General features: G+C 42.1%; 6 protein-coding genes across 6 annotated transcripts; 1 reads left to right on the top strand and 5 right to left on the bottom strand.

The window, feature by feature from the left end:
* Positions 1-320: 320 nt before the first annotated feature.
* On the bottom strand, positions 321-1,193 carry BCR41DRAFT_401613 (hypothetical protein; the record flags this gene model as incomplete). The annotated part of the gene is made up of 4 exons (XM_022029232.1): positions 321-506; positions 604-631; positions 781-945; positions 1,072-1,193. The coding sequence occupies 4 exons, from the start codon at positions 1,191-1,193 to the stop codon at positions 321-323; spliced, it is 501 nt and encodes a 166-aa protein (XP_021876003.1).
* Positions 1,194-2,030: 837 nt separating this feature from the next.
* BCR41DRAFT_415009 (hypothetical protein) lies at positions 2,031-4,362 on the bottom strand (the record flags this gene model as incomplete). The annotated part of the gene is made up of 4 exons (XM_022029508.1): positions 2,031-2,084; positions 2,315-3,196; positions 3,479-3,733; positions 4,090-4,362. Coding segments are annotated over 4 exons (1,464 nt in total), but the record flags the coding sequence as incomplete, so codon positions are not given.
* Positions 4,363-5,322: 960 nt separating this feature from the next.
* On the bottom strand, positions 5,323-6,930 carry BCR41DRAFT_390348 (serine hydrolase FSH). The gene is made up of 6 exons (XM_022028209.1): positions 6,836-6,930; positions 6,659-6,725; positions 6,465-6,554; positions 6,232-6,332; positions 5,777-6,143; positions 5,323-5,668 (listed from the first exon to the last, which is right to left on the bottom strand). The coding sequence occupies exons 1-6, from the start codon at positions 6,872-6,874 to the stop codon at positions 5,535-5,537; spliced, it is 798 nt and encodes a 265-aa protein (XP_021876001.1). The 5' UTR covers positions 6,875-6,930; the 3' UTR covers positions 5,323-5,534.
* A 53-nt stretch (positions 6,931-6,983) lies between these two features.
* Positions 6,984-8,608, top strand: BCR41DRAFT_426342 (hypothetical protein; the record flags this gene model as incomplete). The annotated part of the gene is made up of 2 exons (XM_022030719.1): positions 6,984-7,791; positions 7,884-8,608. Exons 1-2 carry the CDS (start codon positions 7,155-7,157, stop codon positions 8,606-8,608), a joined length of 1,362 nt encoding a protein of 453 aa, XP_021876000.1. The 5' UTR covers positions 6,984-7,154.
* Positions 8,609-15,597: 6,989 nt separating this feature from the next.
* BCR41DRAFT_363706 (hypothetical protein) lies at positions 15,598-16,315 on the bottom strand (the record flags this gene model as incomplete). Its single annotated transcript, XM_022025926.1, has 1 exon — positions 15,598-16,315. A coding segment is annotated over exon 1 (232 nt), but the record flags the coding sequence as incomplete, so codon positions are not given.
* Positions 16,316-19,860: 3,545 nt separating this feature from the next.
* BCR41DRAFT_375337 (hypothetical protein) lies at positions 19,861-26,273 on the bottom strand (the record flags this gene model as incomplete). The annotated part of the gene is made up of 4 exons (XM_022026942.1): positions 19,861-21,305; positions 21,392-21,614; positions 21,731-22,416; positions 22,691-26,273. The coding sequence occupies 4 exons, from the start codon at positions 26,271-26,273 to the stop codon at positions 19,861-19,863; spliced, it is 5,937 nt and encodes a 1,978-aa protein (XP_021875998.1).
* Positions 26,274-26,538: the final 265 nt, after the last annotated feature.

Raw genomic sequence — 26,538 nt, 5'->3', positions numbered from 1 at the left:
TGTCTCGAGGCAAAGGATCCAATGCGGGTCCACATGACGAGTTCTTTGAGGCTGACGCTTCCTAACTTGAAAATAATCACCATCCGGGACGTATCCTGTGGTTAAATCCTTTTTCTTTGAAGCAGGAGATTATGATTCACTCATATTATTTGTAGCTGTTGCTGCTGCTGCTATTATTGATACTGGCGGTAGTGTTTTTTTCCCTACTGTTTCTGACGCTTTCGCTACTTCTGCTGTTACCAAAGCCGCAACCTTGGCGGCCTCAGCGCCTCTTACTACTTGCTCAGCTGCCTTCTCTGCTGATGGGGTTTCTGCTTTCTCTACTTCCCTGCCTTGTCAGACTTCTCAGTCCTCTCAGTCTTTTCTCTCTTAGCCTTCTCCTCCTTGGTAGCGCGGCCATTTGATATGGTGTGGATGTTAGTGGCCTTGCAAACGAAAATACGGGGATTGGCCCCTCGTTTCAGAGGAGAGGGCCATTTCTTGGGGGCTGTTTGCGTTGTGAGGAGCTATTAATTGAGGACACATAGTTGATTAGTTTTTTTCCTTTTTTTTAAGAAAAAGAAAAGGATAAGGAAAAGTAAAAAACTTGCGGGTGACAGTTACCCATGATGAGTAGGTATCAAGAGCTCCCCTTTAATGTTTTAAGAAGTCTTTCGTGACTTCAATATCCTGGCTGGAGATGCATCCCAGGATTGTCTCAATTTATTGGCGCATCTTCCTCATCCTGTCCCTTATGGGCTTCATCCTCGAGTATTGCATAATAGCCAGACCACGCATTACCATATTGGCTTCGATAAGATGGTCGGCGGTGATCGCGTGACTCTTTGTGCACGCTTTGGTTTCTTATCATCGGCTGTAGTATCTCGTTCGTCCCCACTTTGAACGTTCTCTTTGCGTTCAAAGCGACGTTTAATACCATAGACCCCCCTGACTGTGTGTTTTGTCCTATACATTTTTTTTTTTATAAGAGGAAAAAGAAAAAGTTGAGTTTCCGGCACTAGGATGCATTCATTATCAAGCGTTCTGATACAAGACAAAAGAAAATATTATTGTTATTTTTTTCACACTTACCAGCTGACTGATTCAGTTTTGATCTGATTTTGTGGGGAATATATAGGAGAGCTCTGCTTCCCTTTGAACCATGAGCTCAAACAGCGAGCCAATCCTTTCAGTAATGAGTCTGGTTCCGTCATTGATATTAAGAGAAAAAGAAAAAAACAGAAAAAAGCTTAAATTACAAGTTCTTACTTGAATAATTTTGCCACCTCACGTTTCTTTTGTTATAACTTACATCTTTTGGACTTTTAAAAGAAGCTTTAGTGGGCCACGACTGCTTCCCTAGTTATTGCATAGGGGATGGCCCTTCAAGGATCGGAAAGCCTCTTCTTGCGACTTGGTAGGAAAGTCGCTTTGGAGATCTTCATTTGATTGTGTTGTTTATGCATCTGCAAGGAGGAGGGCTGTAGTCAGCGCGTTAAATAAGGTTAAAGTATGAACAACGTGCGAGTTGTTCGTGTTATGGGCAGAGAGAGATAATTTAAAAAATAAAATAATGATGCAACAGATAACGTCTTTGCATTGCAAAGAAGTTCTAATATGTAAAGAAATGACACTGCAATATGAACAGTGGTTGTAGGGGAGGGAGGGCGGTATCAAGTCGTACTATTAATGAATAGGCAACTCTACATTGCTTGACTGATCAAAAAGTGGAGAGTGAAGAATGAAGATTGAAGAGTGAAGAGTAGAAGCGTGAGAAAGAGTATTAAAAAGAGCTGGTGGCGTAGTCCAGGCATCAGTGGCAGGGGCTGATTGGTTTGGCTGACGAAGTTATATTTGTGAACAGTAACAAATTCACACTCGGAATAGCGACAAATCTGAGCATAAACGTGATAGTTTACTAAATGACAAGTTCGAGTTTTAAACAAAGAATCAGAGCACTTGATATTTATCAGGGAAGACAAATCTAAAGCTCTTTGTGTGGCTGCATTCTTTATGTCTTGAATTGTTGGATAGTAATCGTTACGCTCGGTTTAAAGTGAAAACCTAGCGTGGACTGTACATTGACAAACTACTTCAACTAGGATCTATGTATAATACAAATATATGTACAATTAACTACACTTCGCTCTTAAATATACTCCTTCCTCTCGACAAGTGGTAATGACACGGTAGAAGATGCCCCTTCATGTGTTGATACCATGAGCCTATTATACCGCGCAGGTCCATCAGCGCTGCTCATTGTATATCTACACGTATCTAATCTTGATGAAGAAGGCATGATGGTGACCGAAGTTAACCCCGCAAGCCGCTGCACCATAGTCATCTGCTGTTGCTGCTGCTGTCCCTGATAGGGCTCCATAAATGATGGAGCATTGGCTTCATTACCATTGTCACTATCAGAATCTTCCAATCGACTTTCATAAGCCGGTGGTTCGTCCAAATAGAAATTTATCGTCAAGTGATCAGAATTGGCGCTTGTCGACAACAGTGCATGAGTTGCTGCGGGGGCTACTATTGTTGTTGCTTGTGGTAGTGGCATAATGGTATCATCAGCCGCGGTCCCTATGGACACAATATCTTCATAAACTGGCAAGCGGTAATCACAGTAGACAGGGCTAGGTATCGTCAACGCATCATCCTCCAATTGATAGTCCCGAAAGGATATTTCGATCAACCAGACCTTACGTTCTCTGAAAATATAGCCAAGGCAAAGAGAATTCTTCATTCGGTCACAGAAGGTCGTCCAGCCGGGCTTTGAGAGCTCTACTGCCGTCGTTGCTGTTGCCATGACTGAAGACGATGACGAAGAAGACGGTTGTTCTGTGACTGGGTGTTGGATAACCACATCAATATAATTGCCAGAGGGCTGGGATTGTATCTGTTGCCCTTGCATAATATAGTCAGATGGCAAATGATAAGTGACTATATCTGTGCCTCCATAATGCTGTTGCCGTTGTTGATATTGTAATAAGCTTGACATATCATTCACCAGACGACCATCATGGTATGCATGGTCATGTTGCGACTGAGTATAATAGTATCCGTGCTGCTGCTGTTGTTGATGTTGGACCTGCCTGTGTCTCAACCATTTATTTGCTTCACTTTTTGGGCGCAGACGAATTTTCCATTGGATGGCATGAGTTTCCGTATCCTGAGCTGTCCATTCTCGGAGCAATTTCTGGGATTGATATTTGAACTACAGTTAAAAAAAATATATATATATATAAAAAAGGTTAATATTTGCATTTAAAAAAAGCTATGGCGTTGCACTGCTCAATAAAACTAGCAATTTCCGAATTCCCGATCATAAATGCATGTTGCATACATATAATATATATTTATCTGTATGTTTGTCCCGTTTCCCGTTTCTCCATCTCCTCGCTCTCCGCCCATCTCATCTAATCAGATTTTTTTTTGTGTGTAAATAAAGTGCAGGCTCTTGTTTGTGTCTGTTTGTGTAATTTCTTTTTTTGGTTACCTTTTTCCGAGATCTTGCAAGGGTCTCGGCTCGAATTTTGATCCAAACGACAACCATGATAGGGAAGAAAAAACAAGCGGTTTGGCCCATGACAGCCATAGTTGTTCCTGTGTGCGTGATTCCAAAGGCTGCAACCATCGCAATGCCGGTGAGCAAGACTATTGCTGCCACATTAGGCCAGACTGTTGGATAAGTAGGTCGTGCGATCCTATTAAGTTGGGTAAATCGGTCTTCAAACTCTTGGAATGATAGGTACTGTTTTAATTTGTATTTGACAAGGAAGAAGAGTGAGAGAGAAAGAGGAAGAGAAGACAGATGAGAAATGTGTTGTTTGTGTTGCGTATTGTTTACCCACAAACAAAATTAATGCACGAACACTTGTACAGCACAGACAAAACGATAAAAAAAATACGAAAGGGAATGAACAATGAACAATGAAAGGCATCTTGATGTTCATTCATTCATTCACTCATTCGTTCATTCATTCTTGATCTTTGTTTCTTATTACTAGTCCTTTTTTTTTTTTTTTTTTTTTTTTTTTTTAGCTCTTCGGAGCTCTCTTGCCAAAATAGTACTTTTTTTTTTTTTTTTTTTTTTTTTTTTGAATATACCTCCAGTTCCTGGGGTAGATCTTCTGGTTTAGATGTTTTCCATTGATAGATACCCAGCCAATCCCTAGTCAGGGGAACAGCATAGATAGGAAAAGGCATTGTGTTGTATTGTCTCGAGAGAGTAACGTAGGTAGGTATTGTAAGGAGAGGAGTGAAGAAAGAAAAGATTAGGAATAAGGTACAAATACAAATATGGATAAGGACAAAGAGTAACACAAAGCAGGTCTTGAACGAAGAGTGAAGGATGCCAAGGCACAAAGAAAGAAGAGAAAGAATGAGGAGAAAGAGATAAGAAAAAAAAGTGGAGCAAGGGTTTTATATTTATATATATTTGTATATAAAAAAAAGCCCAAATGTTTAATGGTGTAGATGAATGAATTGTTTGTACTTTGTTTATGTTTTGTGTATGTTGTGTATGTAATGCTAAAAAAAATTGAGATGAGATGGGAGAGTAAAAGAAAGGCGGAATCGAATGTCGATTTATGGAAAGTGGGAAAAGAAGATTAATGCGCAATTGCCCGACTCCGTTACAGACACATTCTCTTTTTACCTATTTGCCTTGATCGGGAGAAGAGGAATCGTTACCCGTCCATGCAAAGTTCGTCCTGAACAAAGCGTTAAACGGATATTGACAGCAACATGTAAAAGCATACATGAATATGAAGCTGAAGTTTATGAAGACCATTCATAACTAGGGCTACCGACACTCTAAGCTTAGATTGTCCTCTCTTCTTCTTTGGCAAAGATGCTTTACTGTATCATTAGTATTATCTGTATCTATATCTGCATCTATATCTGTATCCATATCTGTATCTACATCTGTATCTGTATCCGTATCTGTATCGGCACAAGTAGTAGTGACAGCAATAGTCATTGACTTTTGACTTTTCTTTAACCTTTAACAATGCTTTTGCCACCAAATTTTCAACCAACAACACAAACTAAAACCGCTCTTTTGTTACATTCAGACAAAAGCTGAAAAACTGTTTCGGCTATGCTTTTCTCTCTACTTCTGCCGATGAAGAGTAATTGCGCGTTGGTAAATTTCATCCGATATTGCGGAAAAGAAAAAGACGGGAAAATCTGCTGTGCTTTTTTTTTTTTTTTTTTTTACCCTCGCCTTGTTCCCAGTACGATCTAATATCAGGAAATGGGACAAGGTGTTTATCAGATCAGATGCGGAGTTTTTTATTTTTTTTTATTTTTTTTTTTTTTTCAGTTGAGAGAGGAGTTGCCATACAAGAAGATACATATATAGTTTTATATACAAAGTTATGTGGTTGGATATACTAAAGAGTTGATCATCAATCTAATCTGATAAACTGTCTAAGGTGAATATCCTTTGTCTATTGGTCTGATACCCCTTGACTCGTATCCCTTGTCATGTAACAATTTCCCTGATCCTCTTTGATCTTTCTGACTTGGAATCAAGGTCTACACTTCCTCTACATGAAAGATCGAACAAATGATTTATAAGCCTGCCGACTCGCTGCATTCGAAGGCATATAATGTCCACCATCATGATATAATGTCACAGGTGGTCTATACTGATAATGCTTTAATAGCTCCTCAGAGCGCTCTAATTTTTTTGATTGTGCAATAATAACAATAGCAATAAGGATATTAATAAGAGGCACAGGACTGAGTATCACTTTCTATTTTTTTTTTTTTTTTTTTTTTTTTTTACCTGGCGTGATAATAACATCTGTTCGTCCAATGACATGCATACTAGCACCTTGAACACCATGAAGAGATTCTGGCTCAATATTTTCTTTATCCTCTTGATCCTCTAAATCCATCTCATCATCACTAATGTGGTTGCCAGTGGTTGATCTTGGGGGTCTCCGAGGTGTCAGGATAGGATATTTATTGGTATACCATCCTATCTTTTCCGGATCTCGAGGTTCAAATCCAGAGACAATAATAGCAAACTTGAAAGGATCATGTCGGCACCCACTCATGATCGGGGATAAATAAGGTCGTTCTAACAATAGCTGTAATAGACTCGCCATTGATGCACCCTGTGAAAACCCCATAACACCGTCAAAAGGTCCCTAGAAAAAAAAATATCGCTTTTTTTAAAAAATTGTACTGCCAAAAGATTGGAGAAAAATGAATGGTGATGTTTATATAAAGTATTACCTCTTTCTCAAGCACAGACCGAAGCTCTGATAAACTCTCATCAAATCCTTTATAAGTAGGTTTCTCCGGTGATGATGTCCACCAGCCATAGGAGGCATCCTCTATAGTAGAGGTAATTGCAATGATAATAAAAGTAAGGCAAATGTTTTGAACAGAACAGAGGCCATCATATATCTTTCCTATTTCCTCAAGAAACATGCACATGATATAAAATAAACAAAGAAGTAGCTTACCAGGCCCTAGATTATCTAGCTCATCATTCTCACGCTCTTCTGGGGTCCCTAATGTTGGAATAGGAACGACGTGCGGTGCTGTGACGTAGACTAATTGGAAGGCATTTAAAAAGGTTGTATTGAAATTAAAATGTTTGTCCCTATAGTTCTTTAACCTGTCCAATGCTCCTTTTTTTTCTTTTTTTGTTACTTACCGAGATCAGCAACATCCTTGAGTGCTTTACGGAAGACGGCGGTCTTTTTAGTGAACGATAGTGCATTCTAGAATAAGAGAAAGATGAAAAGATATAATACATTGTAAATCCAACATCCATCAGCCACTTTTCTTGAAGGGATTTTATGTACTATTGCCTATTCTATTTTTTATATACCTGAGTATAGCCGTGTAGACAGAGTATTTTAAGCATCATTAATTAACAAAACCAATGCGATGAAAGAAGAATAAGTTGAATGAAGAAAAAAAAAAAAAGGCTAAAAGGACCCAAATGGACTCAAATGAACTCAAATGAGCACAAATGACACGTTTTGTTCTTAAAGCCACTGTGTTGTTTGTTCCTGGATCAGGGGGATTCGGCATTCAGCACGTCTATTCACATTCTTAATCTTCCTTTCATACAATGAGCAGACCTAAAGTGAATCCCTTGGAGATTCCAGAAATCGTTTCGCTTCTTAATGGCTTCCTAGATCGAGATGATCTCTTACGTTGTATTGGTCTCTCCAAGACCTTTCACAATGCATTTGTCAAATTCCTTTGGAGAAGGGTCGTTGTCAAAGATAGTCCAACTCCTTACCGCTGTCCTACTAAGGAAGCAGTGCATAAATACAAGGAAAACATTGAGGAGCTTGTGTTTAAACTCCTCATACCAGATGAGCTCTTGCCAGTACAAGGATCACCTTCGATCCATCGAATGTCCTTATTGCTTTCCACATGAATTGAGTCAGCCTTTCAATATAGTCATGTCTCATAGTTCCACAATCACCAAGCTTTCATTCTCTAGTTCAACTTTACGTGAGATATGGGAAGCAATATTGGAATGCATTCACCTTGAGGACTTGACTCTCTCTTGGGTAGATATTTGTGATGATGAGGTTGATCCATTCTTCCAAGTCTGCAAGAAAGTTAAGCACTTGAGAATGACCATGGTAGAAATCGATCGGCCCCCTTCCGGCTTCTTAGACGACGACACGGACACGTTCATTTTACCAAATGTGACCACATTAGCTCTTCGAGATATCGAAATATCCTGCCCTCCAATTCCTTACACATCACCGTATTGCATCGGCATTTGGATTAGGAGGTGCCCTAAGTTATGTTCATTGGAATTCAGTAAATTTCTATCGGCCAGCAAGAACATGAACATGTGGAGTTCTTCAAAGCAGCATTCCTTCATCATCCCTACATGCTAACAAATCTATCAGACCTAAGACTTTCAACTATAACCATTAAGGACGAGGAAATGGCAGCGCTTCTCAGACAGATGACTGATTTAAGGCGGCTTGATGCTCCATATTGTAAATTTGGTCCACTCTGTATTCGAGAATTACTATCGTACGAGCAGGAGATTTGGATAAATGGAAATAGAGTACAGAAAAGAAGGCTTCAGCGACTCTGTGACACAGTTGAGGCACTAGATTTCAATGGACAAAGTCAAGGGACTGATGGCGTTGTTCAAGCGATATTATCTAATTGCCCACGTCTGAAGTACCTGTGCGGGGCTAAGATCACAGTGACCGAAATTATCAATGGTGCAGAGTGGGTTAGTACTGATCTCACCACTTTAGTCATCCAGCTTGAAGCCGATGTTGATCAAGAGACTCCAGAAGGTATGGAGAAGCAGCGTTTTGTATTTAGACAGCTGGGCAAGTTGATTCGACTACGTTTTCTTTCTTTATCAAATGAGAGTGCTCGGACGCTGGACATGAGGTTAAGAGCAGGCCTTGATGAACTAGCCAACCTGAAGAATTTGGAGTTGTTTGGGTTCGAATTTGATCACTGTCAGAATATGCAAATTGAGGATGCAACATGGATTGTAAACAATTGGCCGGGTATCAAGGACTTGGTAGGCCTTGTGAATCAAGATCCAGATGCTTGCAGTTTAGTGACTGATTTGTTCCGATCACGCGGTGTTCGCGTTCAGAAATAATAGCTAAAGAATAAATACATTATTACAACAATTTGGAGGACATGGTTCCTGAACAAGAGCCAACCGAGGGATATCTACTGTTCTAAGAGCAATAAGAATGATGATTGAGGTTCAGTTGTTAGTTGTAATGAAGTGATTTTACTTTGTTTGCATAAAATAATCTCGATATGGGAAGATCTATCCTTCTCTTTAGTTTCCAATACCAGATTAAGCATCTTGTCCTTCAGTTTATACAACTCGCTGTCCTTTTCTTTGGTTCCCAACAGCAGATTAGCCACCTTGCTCTCTTTCTCTTTGGTCTCCAAGAGCACATCCGCAACCTTCTCGAGGTTAGAGTTGATCACCTCGGTATATGCACTGTTGCAGGTAGTAAGGAACGAATTGAAAGATTGAATCAAGTTTGATAATGGTAAAAGAGTATCCTGGGAGGCCTGGTTTGACGACTTTCTCAATGTAGGCAAGTGGATGACGGTGTTGTGATTGCTGTTGTTATTGCAGCTACAGTTGGTATTGTCGATGTTGGTATTTGTGCTGGTGTTGGTATTGATACTGCTGTTGCCGGTGTCAGCGTTGCTAGCTTCGGTACTGCTGCTGCTGCTGTCGCTGTTGCCTAACTGCGGCGCTTCTGTAATGATATCCAGGATCTTGTAAGGATAGAATGCAATGCATGGTGGCTCAACTCTAACAAGAAGACAGACATATGCCAAATTGAGATTCTTGGTTTGCTTTCCAAAGATGATTGATAAAGTGCACCATAATCAGTAACATACCTGTTCCCATTAGGGTCTATGAGGAATGGAATAGGAAGTTCCTCCAGCTTGAATCACTGTGCATCTGGAAACACATCCCGAATGTCTTGCAGACTCACATGGCAGGGCTGAGTTGCCATTGCTTGCGAAGGTAGAAGCAATTCTGACACAAACTTTCTCAATAACACCACCCCTTCGGAATTGTTGGTATTGATGCTCTGTCATGTCGGTAATTACTCAATGGAATGTTCATTTCTCTTCTCTCCTTTTTTTTTTTTTTTTTTTTTTTTTCAATTTTGCTTACTAGAGGTGCCTTTCCCTTGACTTCTGCAGCTCTTGATTAACAAGTGGTCATAAGCCCTAGAGTTACTATTGAAAAGAACAAATAAAAGACATATTTAGCACGTTACACTAAGAGACGATTCAATGATATGCCTTTGCCACCCTTACTCTTAGGAGACATCCAAAGTACAATAGTACAGGAACAACGATAGGGACGTGTACAAAAGGACAAGCCTTCATACCTGTTGGTTCGAAATCTAGTAGAGACAGCCGATAGCTCAGTTTGTTTTCGTACTTTAGTTGAAAGGAGAGTTTTTCGTTGAACTTAGAGCCGATTTATAGATTTAGTCACTCTTGAGCATGATCAATACATGGCTTCTTCATGAACGACATCCTGAAGACATCTTAAAGACATTACTTGGTCTCCGGCACCACACCGGATTCGCTTTGGTTTGCCATTGCCCTTTTGAGTACAGACCATTTTGATGTGAAAAAGGAAATACGTTGCCTAATCAACACCTTTCAGAACTGAACCCTTCAGACATGGAAATACCATGGGCATTGTTACGATCCCATTCAGCAGGCAATGTCGCCTTTGCCTCCCCTGCTGCCCCTCTAGCTATTAGGCCTGCTATCTCGTCTCTACAACCTTGTGCTCGAACTAGATTCTCCAACAATGCACTGTTGAATACGAATTGGGTGACATTCTTTCCTTGCATCTTTGTAGTAACCGACTTGAATCTGCGAAAGCTACTGATAATATCCAGAGTATGATGGAGATACTTATGCCACTCGAAGCCAATGCCTTGACTCTCGTACAAACCAGGAAGAGCAGACCAACTTCATTGCCCTGGACTGCTGTGTTTGTGGCACGCAAGGTACTGATTTAGGATACTCCCAAAACCTCTAACCCAAGGGAAAATACAAGCCTTCATCTTTATAGAAATATTTAACTGGTATGACCGAACTGTAGGCCCTGACTGAGCGGGTAAATTGAGTCAAAAAGTAGATGAACATACTTGATGGTGCAGTGGTTTGTATAGTTTGAAGATGATCGCATCCTTGCAATGATAAACTTTGGTCGAGACAGTATGGTACTTCCTCCAGAACCTCTTCTTACCCATACTTTAGCTCAATGCTCTCCTATATATGCTTGAGCAAGACAACATGAAAATCCTTGCGAGCATATGTTCCAATTTGGTGGCGCACTTGCCAAGACAAGACTCGGGCTTTAAGAGAAATGCCACGAGCAGTTGACATGATTATCCGAACGATTTGCTATAGAAAACGTTCGGATAAAAATTAGGTTTTATTGAATTGAGCTGTATTCTAAATTTACATAATATATATATGTTCAGGTGACCCTGCACTTATATGTTCCCTAAATGCAGGGCATTCGTTCGACCATTCGTTCGGATGTGCAGTTAGGGAAACCTATAAGTGCAAGGTCACCTGAACATATATATATTATGTAAATTTAGAATACAGCTCAATTCAATAAAACCTAATTTTTATCCGAACGTTTTCTATAGCAAATCGTTCGGATAATCAAAGTTCGAGTGTACAGTCGCAAGTGGTTTTTACGGCCAAAAACATATTGAAATTGGCCGTAAAAATGAATGAATTGACCTCCACAAAAGTATTTTAAAACGTGAAACATTAAGCCACATATATTGGCGCACATGACAAAGGTTTTTTTTTTTTTTTTTTTTTTTTTTGGCTATGAACAGCTTTTGCTAACATTAATTATATTGAAAGGCTGAACAAGCACGCGCTAATTCTTTCACCGACTTTCGGATCTCTTGCCCCCCTCTCTGTCTAATTTTTTAGAGGCCATCAATAGTGAGAACGACTGTCGTCTCTTGTTCACAAACTTTCTGGTCATGGTGTTGTGTAATAATGAATGAAGAATGAAGTATTTTGTATCATGTGCGCCAATATATGTGACTTTATGTTTCACATTTTAAAATACAACTTTTGTGAGGTCAATTCATTCATTTTTACGGCCAATTTCAATATGTTTTTGGCCGTAAAAACCACTTGCGACTGTAACTTACCGATATTTTACCGATTTCTTACCTCTGCAAAAGTTTATTTTCTAAAAATGGTAATCAACCTCTTTTTATTTGCATGATATTTTGTGGCTTTACCTTGTCATATTCAACATAAACATTTGCTTACTGATATTTTACTTTCTTCGGTAAGTTACTTACTTTCCTCGGTAAATGTTTGTGAAACGTAATCGATATATTTTACTGCAAGCAGGTTATATGTGCGGTACATTGATACCTTACCGCTACTGATTTTACTTTCACATGTGCATGAGTGTGGTTTTTTATAAAATAACATCCTAACAGTAAAAAAAACAGCGCCATCCGTCTTTTCACCATCCGTTTTCCAATAACATTTCGATTTCTTTGCTGTCTTCCTTAACACCCTGAAATGGACCACATCAATCATACTCTTTTTGTGAACGACCTAGCAGAAGAGCCATCCACCAATATGTCTGTCAACGTTGGTCAAGCCACGCAATATCCTATTTCCTTAACGGAACCTCCTCCTGTTGATGAATTGTATCGCGAACATATTGACGACCCTCTTCTATTTCGGCATGCGAACGAGCCGTCAAATGCTCCTTCAGAACATCCTCAAAGCCCTCCGTTATTAAGAAGACTTGCTCGTTCGAGAACAACAGACTCTCTGCCGGTTCGCAGGCAATCGGAAACTATTAACCAACGATTTGACCCCCGTTCCCCATTCCGTTATCCACAAATGCAGCTTAGGTCAGAGCAATACCATCAATTATCACAGCCACAGCCGATCCATTTTCAAGATTCACAATATATGCAGAGGAACTTCTCCCCTCTTCAGTCAAGGTCAGTCCGGCCTCAGTTGCAGCCTGTACATATCCAATACCATGAATCACAATACCTACAGCAAACGCAATATCAGGGACCAGAATGTATGGCTATGCGTTCTCCATCGTTGAATCGCGAGGATTCTAATCCCTTCCTTTCGCCTGATTCTTCCTTTTCCGATATCTCTTCGTTACCATCTTCAGTTTCCCAGGCCGAAACGCTTGTTAGCAGGGGTTTTCGAGCCTCCTACAGCTTGCCATTAGGCCAGCTTCCATCCGTTGTTGATTGTATATCTGCAAATCAAAAGGCGTTGGCACGGATACCGATTAGAAAAATCCCATCAAGTTACCCACACGCAATCCATAGACACTTTTTTATCAAAGAAACCCCTGATTGTTCAGTAGATGATGAAATTTCTGCTTGTGATACCGAGAAAAAGGATAGAGCGACAGAGGTCTACATCTGTCAAGTCATGGAGGGGAGAAGGATATGTGGACAAAAGAAGCCCGAAAAACAAGGAAGCGCGCCACGTATGAACCATATTCGGAGGGTGCACTCAGTCCTTCTCGACGCTTTAAATGCATTTCGAGCAGAGCAGGCTAGGGTAAAAGGAATTACCCTTCCAAATACCGACAGCCAACAATCCACCACTAGCCAGTCCCAGCCTAGTCAGTCTCTGACCGAAATCGCTGACACCGTATTTTCTCGCTTAATTCCCGCTTTGCCCACGGTTGTACAACAAGTCAAGCCTCGAACCAAGGTCCAAATACAACAACAGAAATTACATAGCTCCCTTGAGTTCAGGCAACAAACTGCGCAATATCTCGCCGGGAAAATTGCTCTGCATGGATATCCTTTCAGTATCCTTGGCGACGGCGTGTTTGAAGGCCTAATGGATTTACATGGTGTTGCCTATTTCAAGTGCCCTAAACGAGATATGGTGATCCAAGCATTAACGACGCTATACGGGCATGCTGAGGCGTCTTTGGCTAGGCTATTCAAAGCGGACGTTTTGGCTGGATCGTATACTTGCGATGGTTGGTCTTGTCATGGAAGAAAATTCATCGGCCTTACCTTCCATTTTGTCCAAAGCGACTATAAGACGCGGTCGGTGACGATTGGCTTAGAAGAGTACGATTCTTCCAGCACTGCTGTCAAAATCCGATCCATAATGCGTATGTATCGGTCTTATATGAGCATTTAAATTATCAACGATACAGCGTATTCTCTCTTCATGCTAACGCCACAATACATGAATCTATAGGGGGGATTTTGGACAGGTGGCATCTTACCGCAAAAGTAATAAGCGGTACAACAGATCAAGGCGCCAACATCAAAGCAGCTGCAATGAATCTTTTTGAGGACGATGTAACTATGTCCCACATATCATGGCTCCCATGCGTGGCACATAAGATGCAGCTTTGTGTCAAGAAGTCGGTTGCTGAAGCAGAAGAAGCTGGGTCGCTGTTGGAACAAGCCCAGAAGTTGTCAAGCTTGTTACAAACCCACAATGGTAGTATGTTCCTGAAAGCAGCACAGAAGCTATTAGGAACAAAAGAGAAAAAGGCCGTAGGGTTTACGGAGACTCGATGGAACTCCTACTTCATCATGGCCGAACGCATTGTCGACTTGTCTGAAGACATCAAACAAATGATGGAAACAATCAGTTGTCCAGATGCCCCACCGGAAGTGAAGCGGTTCTGGAAGGTCAACAGAGACAGCTTTCTCTGCGATGAGAAGTTTAGAAACCTCAAAGAAGTGATCGATGTCCTCCGATCCGCAATGGGTTTTACAAAGGCAATGAGTGGCGACCATCCAGCTGTCACGGAACTGTATCCAAGGATATATTCCATCATCAATGAAGGACCTATGCTATCTTATCCAGGAGCCATAGCTCTTCGCGGGGAGTTCGTCAAACAGCTCGGTAGGGATTTCGACATGAAGAGCATTCCAGATTCAATTCTGATCGCAACATTCCTAAACCCTGCCTTTACCCACCACCCAATATTCAGTTCTGTGGCCAAGGACGATGTTTCTGACGATTGTACCAGCACCGAGCCGGAAACCCTCGGGAATAAAGCCGAACGCCTTATCTTCCAAGCTCAGAAGCGTATGTTAGAGAATGATGTGCGACTCTATCCTGACGAGGATGCCCGGAGCCATGAAGCTCACGTCCGTCACCTGCAATTTTGTATAACAGAATACAAGTTATTAACTAAAAACACTGCGGAGGCGTGTCAGGAATACAAGGGTAGCCCAGAGAGATGGTGGTTCCACAACCATCATATTTTAAGCTCCTTGGCTCCAATTGCCCGCGTATATCTGAGCGTCCAGGCCACGTCAGTCGCGAGTGAACGGCTGTTCAGCGCTGCAGGGAACATCCTAACTGACAAAAGAGCCAATTTAAGTACTGATGTCTTCACCAAGATGGTGCTTTTCAAGTCGATATACCCAGTCTTAAAGGACTTGAACTAGAAGCCTATCACCTTTTACTACTAATAAACAGCAAATTAGAATCAGAGTCCCATTCCATATGATATTCGTTTGACCAGTTAAAATGGCAAAAAAAAATTCATTGAACAACAAGTAAACCAAGATAGGCAAAGCAAATTCCAGCAAAATAACAATTTTTATATCATCAATTTGGCTATTTTTTTTTTTATTGACGGGTGGGCATGCGAGACAGGAATATGTTTCACAAAAATAGCCAAATTGATGATATAAAAATTGTTATTTTGCTTTGCCTATCTTGGTTTACTTGTTGTTCAATGAATTTTTTTTGTCAATTTAACTATTTATGCTGTGCATGTCATGCATATATGAGGCCTAAGCCCAAACTTTTGCATATATAGGAAGCCAGCATCTCATATATACATAGAGTGAAAAATAAACTTTTGCAGAGGTAAGAAATCGGTAAGTTACTTACTGCTATTTTACTTTTACTTGGGTAATGTTTGTGAAACGTGATCAAGTATATTTTACTGCAAGAGGTGTGTTAAACCATGCAAGATAGACGCGTCGCGCGTAACTATTGGCTTCACGTGACAAAATATGCCTATTTAAGGCTTGATTTTAGCTTCCAACAACCTGAACACTTCAACTTTTCCTTTCTCTACCAACTGAATTCCCAATAGTTCATTCAGAAAAAAAAAAATGCATTCCATTGGTAAACGCAAAGAACCTTCTGGTAGTCCTACTCTGCGTGACATTCAAATCTCAAAGAGACAACGAAATGAAAAGACACAGGGACAAGAAGGAGTAGAAGATAGCCAATATAACATGACAAGCACTACAATAACAATGGTGGCTACCTCATCATCAACTACTACGGTATCATATTCCACAGGAAAACGCAAAGAGCCTTCTGACAGTCCTTTTCAGCATGATATTCAAGTGTCAAAGAAACAGCGAAATGAAAAGACACAAGGACAAGAGGAAATAGAAGACAACCACTATACCATGACAAGCTCGAGCACAAAAGTAATAACAGAAACAACGACTGCTCCATCGTCAACTATTGCGGTATCGCACTCTGTTACCGCCTCAGGGTTCGTTTCTCATGTTGCTGTTAAAAAGGCCGAACCAAATACAATCCATAATATTGGTGGCAACAACAGTGGCGTCAAGCATGACGCCACCAAAACTTCAACAGCTTCGACTTCGGATAATGGTGCCTCGTCGTCCTCGTCATGGAGGCGTACATTCAAGTATGACAACAGCAACCCTACCAGAGTGCATAGGACGTTTATATATGATCCAGTAACCTCAACTACCTTCATATTAACGTCTTCAATGTTCATGTGCGGGTACAAAACAACAAGGGTATTCAAAGAGTAATAAGCCAGGCCATGTATTACTGGAAATGGCCTGGATATTCCTCTCAAAAAATTATAAAAAAAAAAAAAAAAAAAAAAACTCTCATTTCGTATGATTGTTTTGTATTGTGAAAAAAAGACACAAATTACTTAAATTGCTTCATATACCAGTATATAGTGTTAAGCCTTTGAAAGGTTTGTTTTAATTGCTGCAATAAAATTTTCTTTTATCTCTTTAAGCTATTACAAACATCGTTTTTTTATATTTTCAATGCTCGCTACATGGTGATCCAATTCTTCCTTCTTTCTACGGCTTCAATTAGGCCAGGGTTAATACGCTATCTTTCGAATGAAACTTGTAAGAGCATCAATGAGTCTGCTAATCCGCTTTCCTATGTCAATTGTCCGCACTACTTGAATCTCTTGCTTCCCATTCATTCTCTCAAAAACATTATTCCTAGGACTACCTCTACTGGACAGTTTAGACTTAGACCCCGTTGATGATATCCAGGTATGGGAAAATCAATGATATTAGAGAATCTGCTTTGAGGTCGGGCGAAGATCAGCTATAACCCCCTTACGTTTCGGGTCTGTTCACCATTTTGCCACTGTAATACATTACTATCCCTCTTTGCATGTATTCTTGATATACTACGGACTGTACCTCGCGTATTAGGGAGAAAATAAAATAGTCAGCTATTGACTATGAGGGAGATGGGCTCGTATCGCTGCAGTGCTGAACTGCACCGCTTGGCAGCGAGGCTTTCACGCCTTTACTGACTTTTACAACTGTCAAGTACCTCTCTTGCCTTCGTTTAGTTACTTGAAGCCTTGCCAACCATGATCGAAACTGTAGGGTGAGCCTGTTCATATCATTCGCGCCGCTCATAGTAGTGACAATAGACTATCTGTACCGTGCTCTCTTGTCATTTTATATTCTTTTTTTTTATGCTATGACTCCCAAAATACCTTCATGCTTCTTTCGTCCAATTGCGCACTCTAACCTTAGTCAAACAGACACATGGATCCTGGGAGCCTCACGCACTGTATTCTCGGATGTCAGGGTCAGATTCTTGATCATATGGTCTTCGCTAACAACAATGTATACTAAAGACAGATCGCCAGTCTCTATAATAAAAACTGATTTGCCAATTTGAAGGAAGCCTCGTAGCAAACTGTATTTGTAATCCCTTGTCGTGTTTCAGCAAAAAATGGTTTGTTTGTAGTTCGTATTCTGACTATTGCCAGTCGGTTCATAAGGAATACGAAAAACATAACAAACATAATAATACTCAAGCAACTAGGTTGCTATGGCCTTCATCCGAAACCCATCCTATTTACCTAATTCTTTTTATGTTTAACCCACAGCGGAATGGCATGATCATATTCCAGAATAGGAAGATTAGGTCAGGGGTTTCTATTGAATAGGATTGCTGCCGCGTGACCCAATTGTAAGCGGCTACCATTCGGTCGTCAGGCAATACAAAAGACGATACCACTTATTATATAGCCTGAAAATATAATCTGTTTAAAAAGGTTTGAGTTTTAATATTCAAGAGCTTGGAGCACTCGAGTAGGTCCTACTTTCTCCAACCATCAACTTTAGTTTAGCCCGCGGCCTTCTGACACTATTATTTTGCTCTAATAAGGCCTTTAGGAACCCCCCTTTTCAAATCGGTACATATAACCAATAGCGCCTTGAGCATCAGCACATCCTTGATCGGCCCCTTTGAGATACCAGTCGACAGCTTTCGAATAGTCCTGTGAAACCCCTATGCCGTGGTAGTACATGTATTCAAGATTATTCTGAGCGATAGCATTTCCGTGGTTGGCTGCCTTGAGATACCAGTGAAAAACAAGGAGTATATTGGGGATCTTGAATTCGCTGATAACTACACAGATGGGCTCATATCATTGCAGGGTGTGATCGCCTCTGATGCATCGAATGTGTAACCCAAGATTCATCTGACTGGATCAGTTTTCCATGTCTCATAGTTCCGCAATCACCAAAATTTCATTCACTCATTCAAGTTTACGCGAGATGTGGAAACAATATTAGAATGTACATGTACTCGCCTTGGAGGCTTGGTCATTCTTTGGGTATGTATTTGTGGTGATGAAGTCGATTTATTCTTTCAAGTCTGCAATCAAGTTAGGTGCTTGAAAATACTCAGAGTAAGCGTCGATCAGCTCCATTTCGGCTTGAACGACAACACGAACAGGTTCAAGTACTCAAATATAATCACATTTGGTATAAGTGGTGTCCCGAATACTTAGCCTTCCACACCCTCACACAGCATCTCATTGCCTCGGCATGTTGGCTAGGAGGTGTCCAAAGTTACGTTCAATGAAATGCTATGATCCCACTGAGGAAGAAAAACTACAGGACAAACAGATATAAAGTTCTATAAGACAATATCCCTTCATTTCCTTACACACTGGCAGATCTTTGATATTTACGCTTTCTAAGCATGGATGCAAAGGATGAGGGTATGGCGGTGCTTCTTAAGCAGGTGAGTGAATTAGAATATCTAATTGACCCATTCTGTCATCTCGGCCCATTCTCTATTAGGGAATCGTTAGCAGACGAGCAGGAGGTTGTAGAGAATAGGCCTAGAGTACGAGGAATAAGGCGCCAGAGACTGCAACATAGTTGGAGCTCTAATATTTAATGTAGAAAGTCAAGAGTGACGGTGTTGTTCAAGTGATATTATCCAATTACTCACGCCTGAAGCGTCTGTGAGGGCCTACGGTTACAGCGACCGAGGTTGTTAATGGTGCTGATTGGATCAGCACTGATATGACGGACAGCCTTGAGGTTGATGCTGATCGAAAGGCTATAGAAGGTATGGAGAAATGACGAACTGTATATGAAAGGATACGCTAATTGACTGGATCAAGGCGCCATCCATACCTTGTTACGGTATTATTGGCTATCAGAGCTAGAATTACGAGGATTTAAATAACTAGAATTAGACGTTTTACTTTTAATCTTGTTCTGTCAATCAACAAGGAAAGTAGATTTACAAATGTTAAAGGGCATTGGCAGAAATTGTTGCTCAAAGACCAAGAACATTACTTGGCTCTATATCTTCCTAAGGAGCCATATCCGCCGCTTGTTCATTTTCTACAACCAATGCATCATTTCACATACTTAGCCCTATCATAAAAAGGCCCCTTATCATGGTGTCATTTGATGAACTCCTTTAATATTAGAGTCCAATGTTATATACTTGTAATCCCTATTCTTTAATGGTTTGCTCCTCTCCTACATATTTCATGGCAATGCCTTGCATTGAGCACTTTTCCAAAGCATTTAAGGCAAAAAGTAAATTACCCACATCATTTAATAGTTTTTTTTTTTCTTTTTTCAATCGAAACACTTTAGACCATGTTTTTATTAAATAAAAAGGCTTAGAAATGCAAATTAATGATGATATGTCAATGAAAGTGATATTAAATGTTGAGCGGGTCTAGTTGACTACAGCCCAGGAAGCCTATCGCGATCTTTATAGCATTTTATGAATGAATTCTCAAAGCGCTCTGCTTTAATCGTGCTGCTGCCGCTGCTGCTGTTGTTGTCCTTCTTGCCCTTCTTGTCCTTCTTGTCGAGCTTGGCTCTGAGCCAGTGTAGGGATCATGTGAAGTGGCAGTACAGGCTCTGGGGCCCTTTCGTATTCAAATGGCATAACAATCGCAGTGGTGACTGTAGGGATATAGGGCGATGCTGTTGTAATCATGGAGGCAGCAGAGGGCGAAGGGCTATCCTTTTTGTGTGCATTCGAGCTGTCGTGATCCTTGCCATGATGAGGGTGGTGAGGGTGAAGATGATGATGGCTTTTACCGCTGTTGTGGCTGTCGTAGGGCACGAGAGAGGGTCGTTTCGTTCTACTTTGTAACCCAGAACCATCGGTACCTTTGAACGAGCCCGTAGCTAACGCTGATGGTCTGATTCCTCCTGTCGTCGTTGATCTTTTTCGCTGAATGCCATTTCCATAAGACTCTGTACTGAGCGTGCACATCGGCAATTGAATTTGCGCTGGAAACATCGCTAGAGTTGGAGACGAGACTTCAATCACTTGTTGTCCACTAGCCTCCTGAGCTGCCTGGACCGCATCCTTATACCGTTGCGCGTGCCGATTCCCAAGTAAACTCTCATCCATCACTATGATTCCAGGGGCTCCCAAAGCACTCGCGGTAGTGGTATTCGGAATAAGAAGATCATTTAGATTGTGACTGATAGAAGTTGTTCCAGAAGTGGTTGGTGAGATGTCAACATGAATGTTTCCAGTTTTAGCCTTAAAGCTTTTGGATTTCGATTTAGGCTCCTTTCCGGGAACAACAGATGCAGTCTCCCTTGTAGCAACTCTCTGATCTGTTTCATCTCTTGGCCTTTGATGGCTGTCCTCAGAGGATTCAGAGGGGGTGCTACTAGAATCGGATCGATTCAATGAAGGGTTTTCAACATCGCCAGAGTTCATTGCGGCTATGCGAACAGGTATTATCTGCGGATTGATCAAAATTCGTGATGGTGCGGGAATTGCCAAGTCTGGATGAAAATTCATACTAAGTTGTTGTTGTTGTAGCAAGATTTGTTGTTGCTGTTGCTGAATTTGTTGGTGCTGAGCATGAACCTGCAGTTGGAGCTGTAGCTGTCGATGCTGTTGCTGTGCTTGTTGCTGCTCTAGAGCTCTCTGCTGCTGATAGAGGGGGTCCTGAGGGTATTGCAATGGCTGGCCAAATGCATTTGCGCCCATTCCCGCGGTTGTAGCGTCTGCCGCGCCAATATTCACCATTGTGGATGGGGTCATAGCTGTGTTCTGAGCCATAGCATCCTGAGTAGCGCCACTAGGGATAGGCGGCAGCCCTAGTTGATTAGTAGCGACGGCTGACCCAAGGTTTAGCTGGTCTCCGAGCGTGCCAGGTGTGTAACAGGCGCCAGAAGATACAAGTGTAACTCCAACCAAAGGCTTGATCAAGATAGCAAGTAATTCTAAAGTTGAAGTAAAGGGGATCTGATGTTAAATAAAAGTTCGCGCACCAGGTGCAAATAAGGACTGCTCTAACCATAATACTTACCCAATTCCTCAATGACTTCCTCTAAGGCAGATGAGAATGCATAGTAATAGATATAGGTATAGTGGTCCTCTCCTGTCACTACTCGATTAGCAGCAATAGCCTCTCTGACATTATATATGACCCGCAAACGAGCCATTCTTGCTGATGGTAAATAGGGTGGCAGAGGTGATTTAGCAGCGAGTGATGAAGACAGCACACTAAAATAAAGCAAAAGTGCGCCAACCTATGCATTACACGAGAACCATAGATGTCTTTTTTTAGATATTTGAATGACAGTATCATACATCCAGATAGTCTCCATCCACATCATTACGTAAATCAAAGCTCATATTTGCTTACCATGTCGCGTCGATAGTAGTTCATTGGTCCAGTCACTAATTCACGGACTTCGGGCGAAAGCATCTGAGCTGCCATACGCATGGAAACCATCCTATCCAAAATATTTTGGCAACATTGAACGATCTGTTGGTAGAGCTTCATTGGAAACTCCTCCTTCAATCGTGGTTCTAAGGCAGAGAGCTCGAGTAACTGTGAAATCTTGATAAGCTTTGTCTGAAGTTGTTGCTCTACATGCTGGAATGCTATACGATCTGGATCCATGGTATTCCGAGAGTCTTCATCCTGATAAAGCAAGCCTTCTCTATCAGATACTGCGTCATTACCAAGGTTCTGATTCCTTGTTGGCTTAGTATCCCCTTGACGAGCTTGCTGCTGTCTCTTATTCATGCTTTCTCTTTCTGCGCGCTCGATAAATGAGTCCTGAAGCGGATCTCGCCTCTCATCCAAACCATCATTATTATATCCTTCTTGATCTCCTTGATGATGGCGGTTATAATGAGACCAACTGGCCATGTGATTTGGGCGTCGGGCTTTAGGATCCTCCAACAAAAACTTATTAACTAATTCTGCGAAAAGTACACCCTGTCGCCCAATCAGCACTGCAATCTCCTTGCGCAATTCTCGACGCGCTAGAATCGGCCACAGTAATGTGTTCATTGCCACCGAAACGATGATTCCAACAATGACTGTGATCGCACGTTTATAACACACTTCAAAAATTGTTTCTGAAGATCTATACCCATACATAATGAACGTGATCGAGGAGTATGAGAGCAACATAATGATCCCCAACTGCGGTTGAGAAGTTTCTAGGATGAAGAAGGCTCCAGCAAAGGCTGGTATACGATAAAATAAAATATGACGTTAACGTGCGAAGTATGGAGCATTGTTCAATAAAAAAAGACCTTTTTCCTGCATTTAGTAGAATTAATAACGCGTATACAGATATTTATATCTTACCAACGATGAGCATCATGGCACAGATTACATAGGGATTCCGTGGCAAAGCTAAAAAAGTCAGCAATGCCCAGAGTGTACCCACTAATGTACCAGCGACACGCATTGCGCAAACACTGAACGTAGCTCCTATAGTAGGTGATAGCACCGCCATCACTGTCATCATAGCCCATTGACCACGATCTGTTGCCAACGGCTTATTATTCCATTCTAGCCAGGACCATAATCCGATGAATGTAAGTGCAACTGCCATCTTGAATCCGAACTTGTACTCTGCTGAATTGAAGGGCTGTAGTAATTCCCACAAGCGATAGCGTAGGGTTTTGGGCTTCTTTACGCTTACAAAGACAGTTCCAGACGGCTTTTCAGGCTCATTTTCAGATGCAGCCTGACGAGGCCCTTGCCTCTCTTTGGAGGCGAGCTCAAGTGCATCTTCGGAAGGGCGGCGGCTAAATGTAGCGAAAATACCTCGAGAGCGCCGCTGCTCGTCCTTATTCTGGTGATCATGATAATGTCTCTCTCTAGAGAAACGATCATTTGTTGATGAGCTGTCATTGTCACCACTATCCCCAGTAGACCTTCGAGGGTTTCCACAACGAGCTTGGGCGTCGCTACTGTCGATAGTAGTGGAATCTGGTGCATGTAACAGCGCTGGAGAAGTACTGCTAGCAAAAGAAGGGTACCGATCCTGATGCGACATGCTAGGTCTTTCGATTACCTGTACAGGCTTTTTAGGTTTTGTGGCCTCGTCAGTGACTAATTCTGGTGGGGCTGTACTACGTGGCTTTAAAGTATTGACACGAGGTGACAGCTCTACCAAGTTGACATCCTCAAAATGTTTAAGCTCTTTGTCGTCCTTATGCCTAAGGGATTCATAGTCAGGTATTTCCACAACGGTGTACTGCTCCGCTAGCGATGACTTATTTTTGATATCAGTTAATGGAGCCTCCAAAGTCGCGCCTGAAGGGGAAGCGACATCATCTTCACCGAAATCCCGGTTCAATACCTCCTTAACGCCTAAAACGTTGGGATCCTCAAGGCCAACTTCAGATTTTGGCTTTTTAAGAGCACGAGAGAAGGGTTGGTGGCCTGCACGAGCATGTTGTCTATGCTCATGTCTATATTTACCAGAGCTAGAGTGAATAGGAGAGGCTGACCTGGACCGGGGTTCATGTGACTTCTCACGAAGACTGGGCCGTTGTGGGTGGGCTTCTGTTGCATAACTTTCAGATCCAAGACCTTTCTCTACATCAGGACTTTGTCTGCCTCGATGGACAAGCGCCGACACAGTAGCTCTGCGACGAAGAGGTTGTAAATTCCATGTTTCCGAATGACGCCGTCTGTGGGCCGCAGCCTGTCTCTCTAAAGCGGCCTTCGCAGCAGCCTCAGCGGCCGCCTTCTCAGCAGCGGCCTTAGCAGCCTTGGCTTCAACATGAGCCTTTTCCTCCTCGACGCTCATTAGCTGCCGGTGTTCAAGATTCTTGGCTGAATTCAATATCAAGGAATTATAACCTTCGCTTGTTTTGACTTGGTTATAATTACCCCAGGCAAACCATCGCCAGAAATTACCAACAACTTTGGGCCACCATAGCTTTTTCCTACGTTTAATATGGTGTTCTGTCTCCATCCTTGCACGCACTTTCTCTTCTTGTTCTTCGAGGTACTTGCCGAGACGCAACAACTCACGTGCGATCTCGCGCAACGCGAACAAGAAGAAAAAAATCAAGAAAAGCTCTTCGCGTGGCCCGACCTCCAAGGTCGGGTGTGTGGAAATAAAATCACGAAGACTTTCTGCTTCTGCCTTGTCGAAGATCTCCAGCTCTTGGGTCAAATATTGTACATACGAAACACCAGGCGGTAAAGCAAGGTCATCCTCATCATCGAGCCCAGAGAAAGCGGCATTTCTTTGTGCGTCCTTTTGAAGGAATTTGTTGGGGTGGGGAGTATCTATGGGGACTTTTTTAGGAAGCTTGGTGTTCTTTTCTTTGTTCATATTCATGCCTGATTTGAGTGCCTTGACATAATCAATATCGTCTTTTGTAAGGTGAGGAGTATCGATCCCGATCAAGGTACGTATCCGGTCAAGGATCCTGGTCTTACTGTCAGCTTTCTTATTAATGACATCGCTACCAGACTTCTCTATCCCTACTGCTTCATTGTTTGCTGGATCCGCTGTCTTTGCATCTGCGGTTGCTCCAATGGCAGCGGCTTTCTCTTCCTCCGCCAGTATTGCTTCTGTAGCCCGAATAGCAGCTGCATGCTGCGCGTTTCGTCTCTTGATACGCTCTAATCGGTCTTGCTCCACATTAAGTCCTGCTACCAGCTCTCGCTCCAAGCTAAACATCACTCTTGAACAGGTATCACTTAGGCGCTGTAAAGGATCGCGTACGATATTCAAAAATGACATGAACAGTTTTCGATCACCAAAGGCGACCTCTTTTGGTGGAATAGCCCTGGCTGCAGCTTCAGCTTGTCGTTGACTCTCCAGAAGTTGTTGTTCAATCTTTGCCTCCTTCTCTGCTCGCTTGTGTTCGCGTCTTGCTTCCTTTTCCCGTTGTTTTCTGTAAGCTTCTGCTGCCTTTTTCATTTGGTATTCGGATAAAGGGGCTTTAAACTTCAGACCAGAGTGGGGCGAATGTCGTTGGTTAGGTGATCCATCTTCGAAAACTGCTCCACCTAAGCGGGCAGGTAGCGTGGCGTAGTGTGCTTCATCTATGGATGTTCTAGAAGAAGGACTTGCATGAACACTATTTCCTGCTCCGGAGCTATCTCTCAATTCCTTTCTATTGCCTTGCTTGCATTCAGCTTTCAGTGATGATGATCGGCGGGGCTTAAACTTGGGGCCGGATCGTACTGAAAACAAGGACTTGAAGCTTTTAACGGTTTCCAGGTTTTGCTCTTCGTGAATCGAATTGGGTCGCGATGAATTAGGGGTGGTGGAATTAGACCCGAACTGCCTGAAATAATCATCTGTATGTTCATTGGGCTCGGATGGAGAAGATGAGAATCTCTTAGAGCGGTGTGCTTGATGATGCCCAAAGACGCTACGAACACCTCGGCCTCCTGGGCTTGAAGGCGCTGTTGCAATTCCACCTCGGTCAAAAAGGAAAGACTGTTGAAGAGCTTCCTTTTGCAGCCGTTCTTGTTGTTGCTGTCTAGCTTTTATCACCGCCTGTGTAGTGTTTTCTGCTCTTTGCAGAAGTTGACGTACACGTCGAAGTTCCGCAGCGCTACTTCTTCTTTGTACTCGCTTTTGTGGTGTTCTACAACCTTCCTCGCTTGATGGACTGTTGCTAGGATTATCTTTCTTCCGCGAGTGGCGACGACGACGAGAGCTTCCTCGCTTGACAGTAGCTTCTGCAGTGTCACAACCAAAGTACTCGCTCTGTTGATGGATCTTTTCTACAGATCCCGAGTTGTTATTAGTATCGGATTCATTCTCACTCTCAGAACCGCTACCACTCTCGCTTTCAGAAGAGCTACTATCTTCCATATCGTTTGACTCTGCCACACTCATCAAATCTTCGTCGTCACGATCAGGGTGTCCCAACATCAAAAGTCGCTCATTCTGAACAACCAAACTCATAGATGCCAAATGCCTCATGAGTGCGGAAACGATCAACCGAACCTCCTTGTAGTCCGCTGGATCCGTCGACGAGTATGTAACCTCATACCGAGCCTCTTTATATGCATTGAAAAGTTTTTTTTGGGCATTTCGCACTTCCGACTGGGCTTTCTCGACGACAGACTTTGGAAGAGCGATTGTTTTGTGGTTCAATAAAAATGATCGTGTGCTAAGGTTCAGGAGGTTTCGAGAACTGTCCATAGATTCATTGAGAGCACGACTTGAG

The sequence above is a fragment of the Lobosporangium transversale genome, assembly GCF_002105155.1.
Source record: "Lobosporangium transversale strain NRRL 3116 chromosome Unknown BCR41scaffold_65, whole genome shotgun sequence".
Classification (NCBI taxonomy): domain Eukaryota; kingdom Fungi; phylum Mortierellomycota; class Mortierellomycetes; order Mortierellales; family Mortierellaceae; genus Lobosporangium; species Lobosporangium transversale.
Note: the sequence above shows the minus strand (reverse complement) of the source record. Positions and strands in the feature narration are given on the sequence as shown.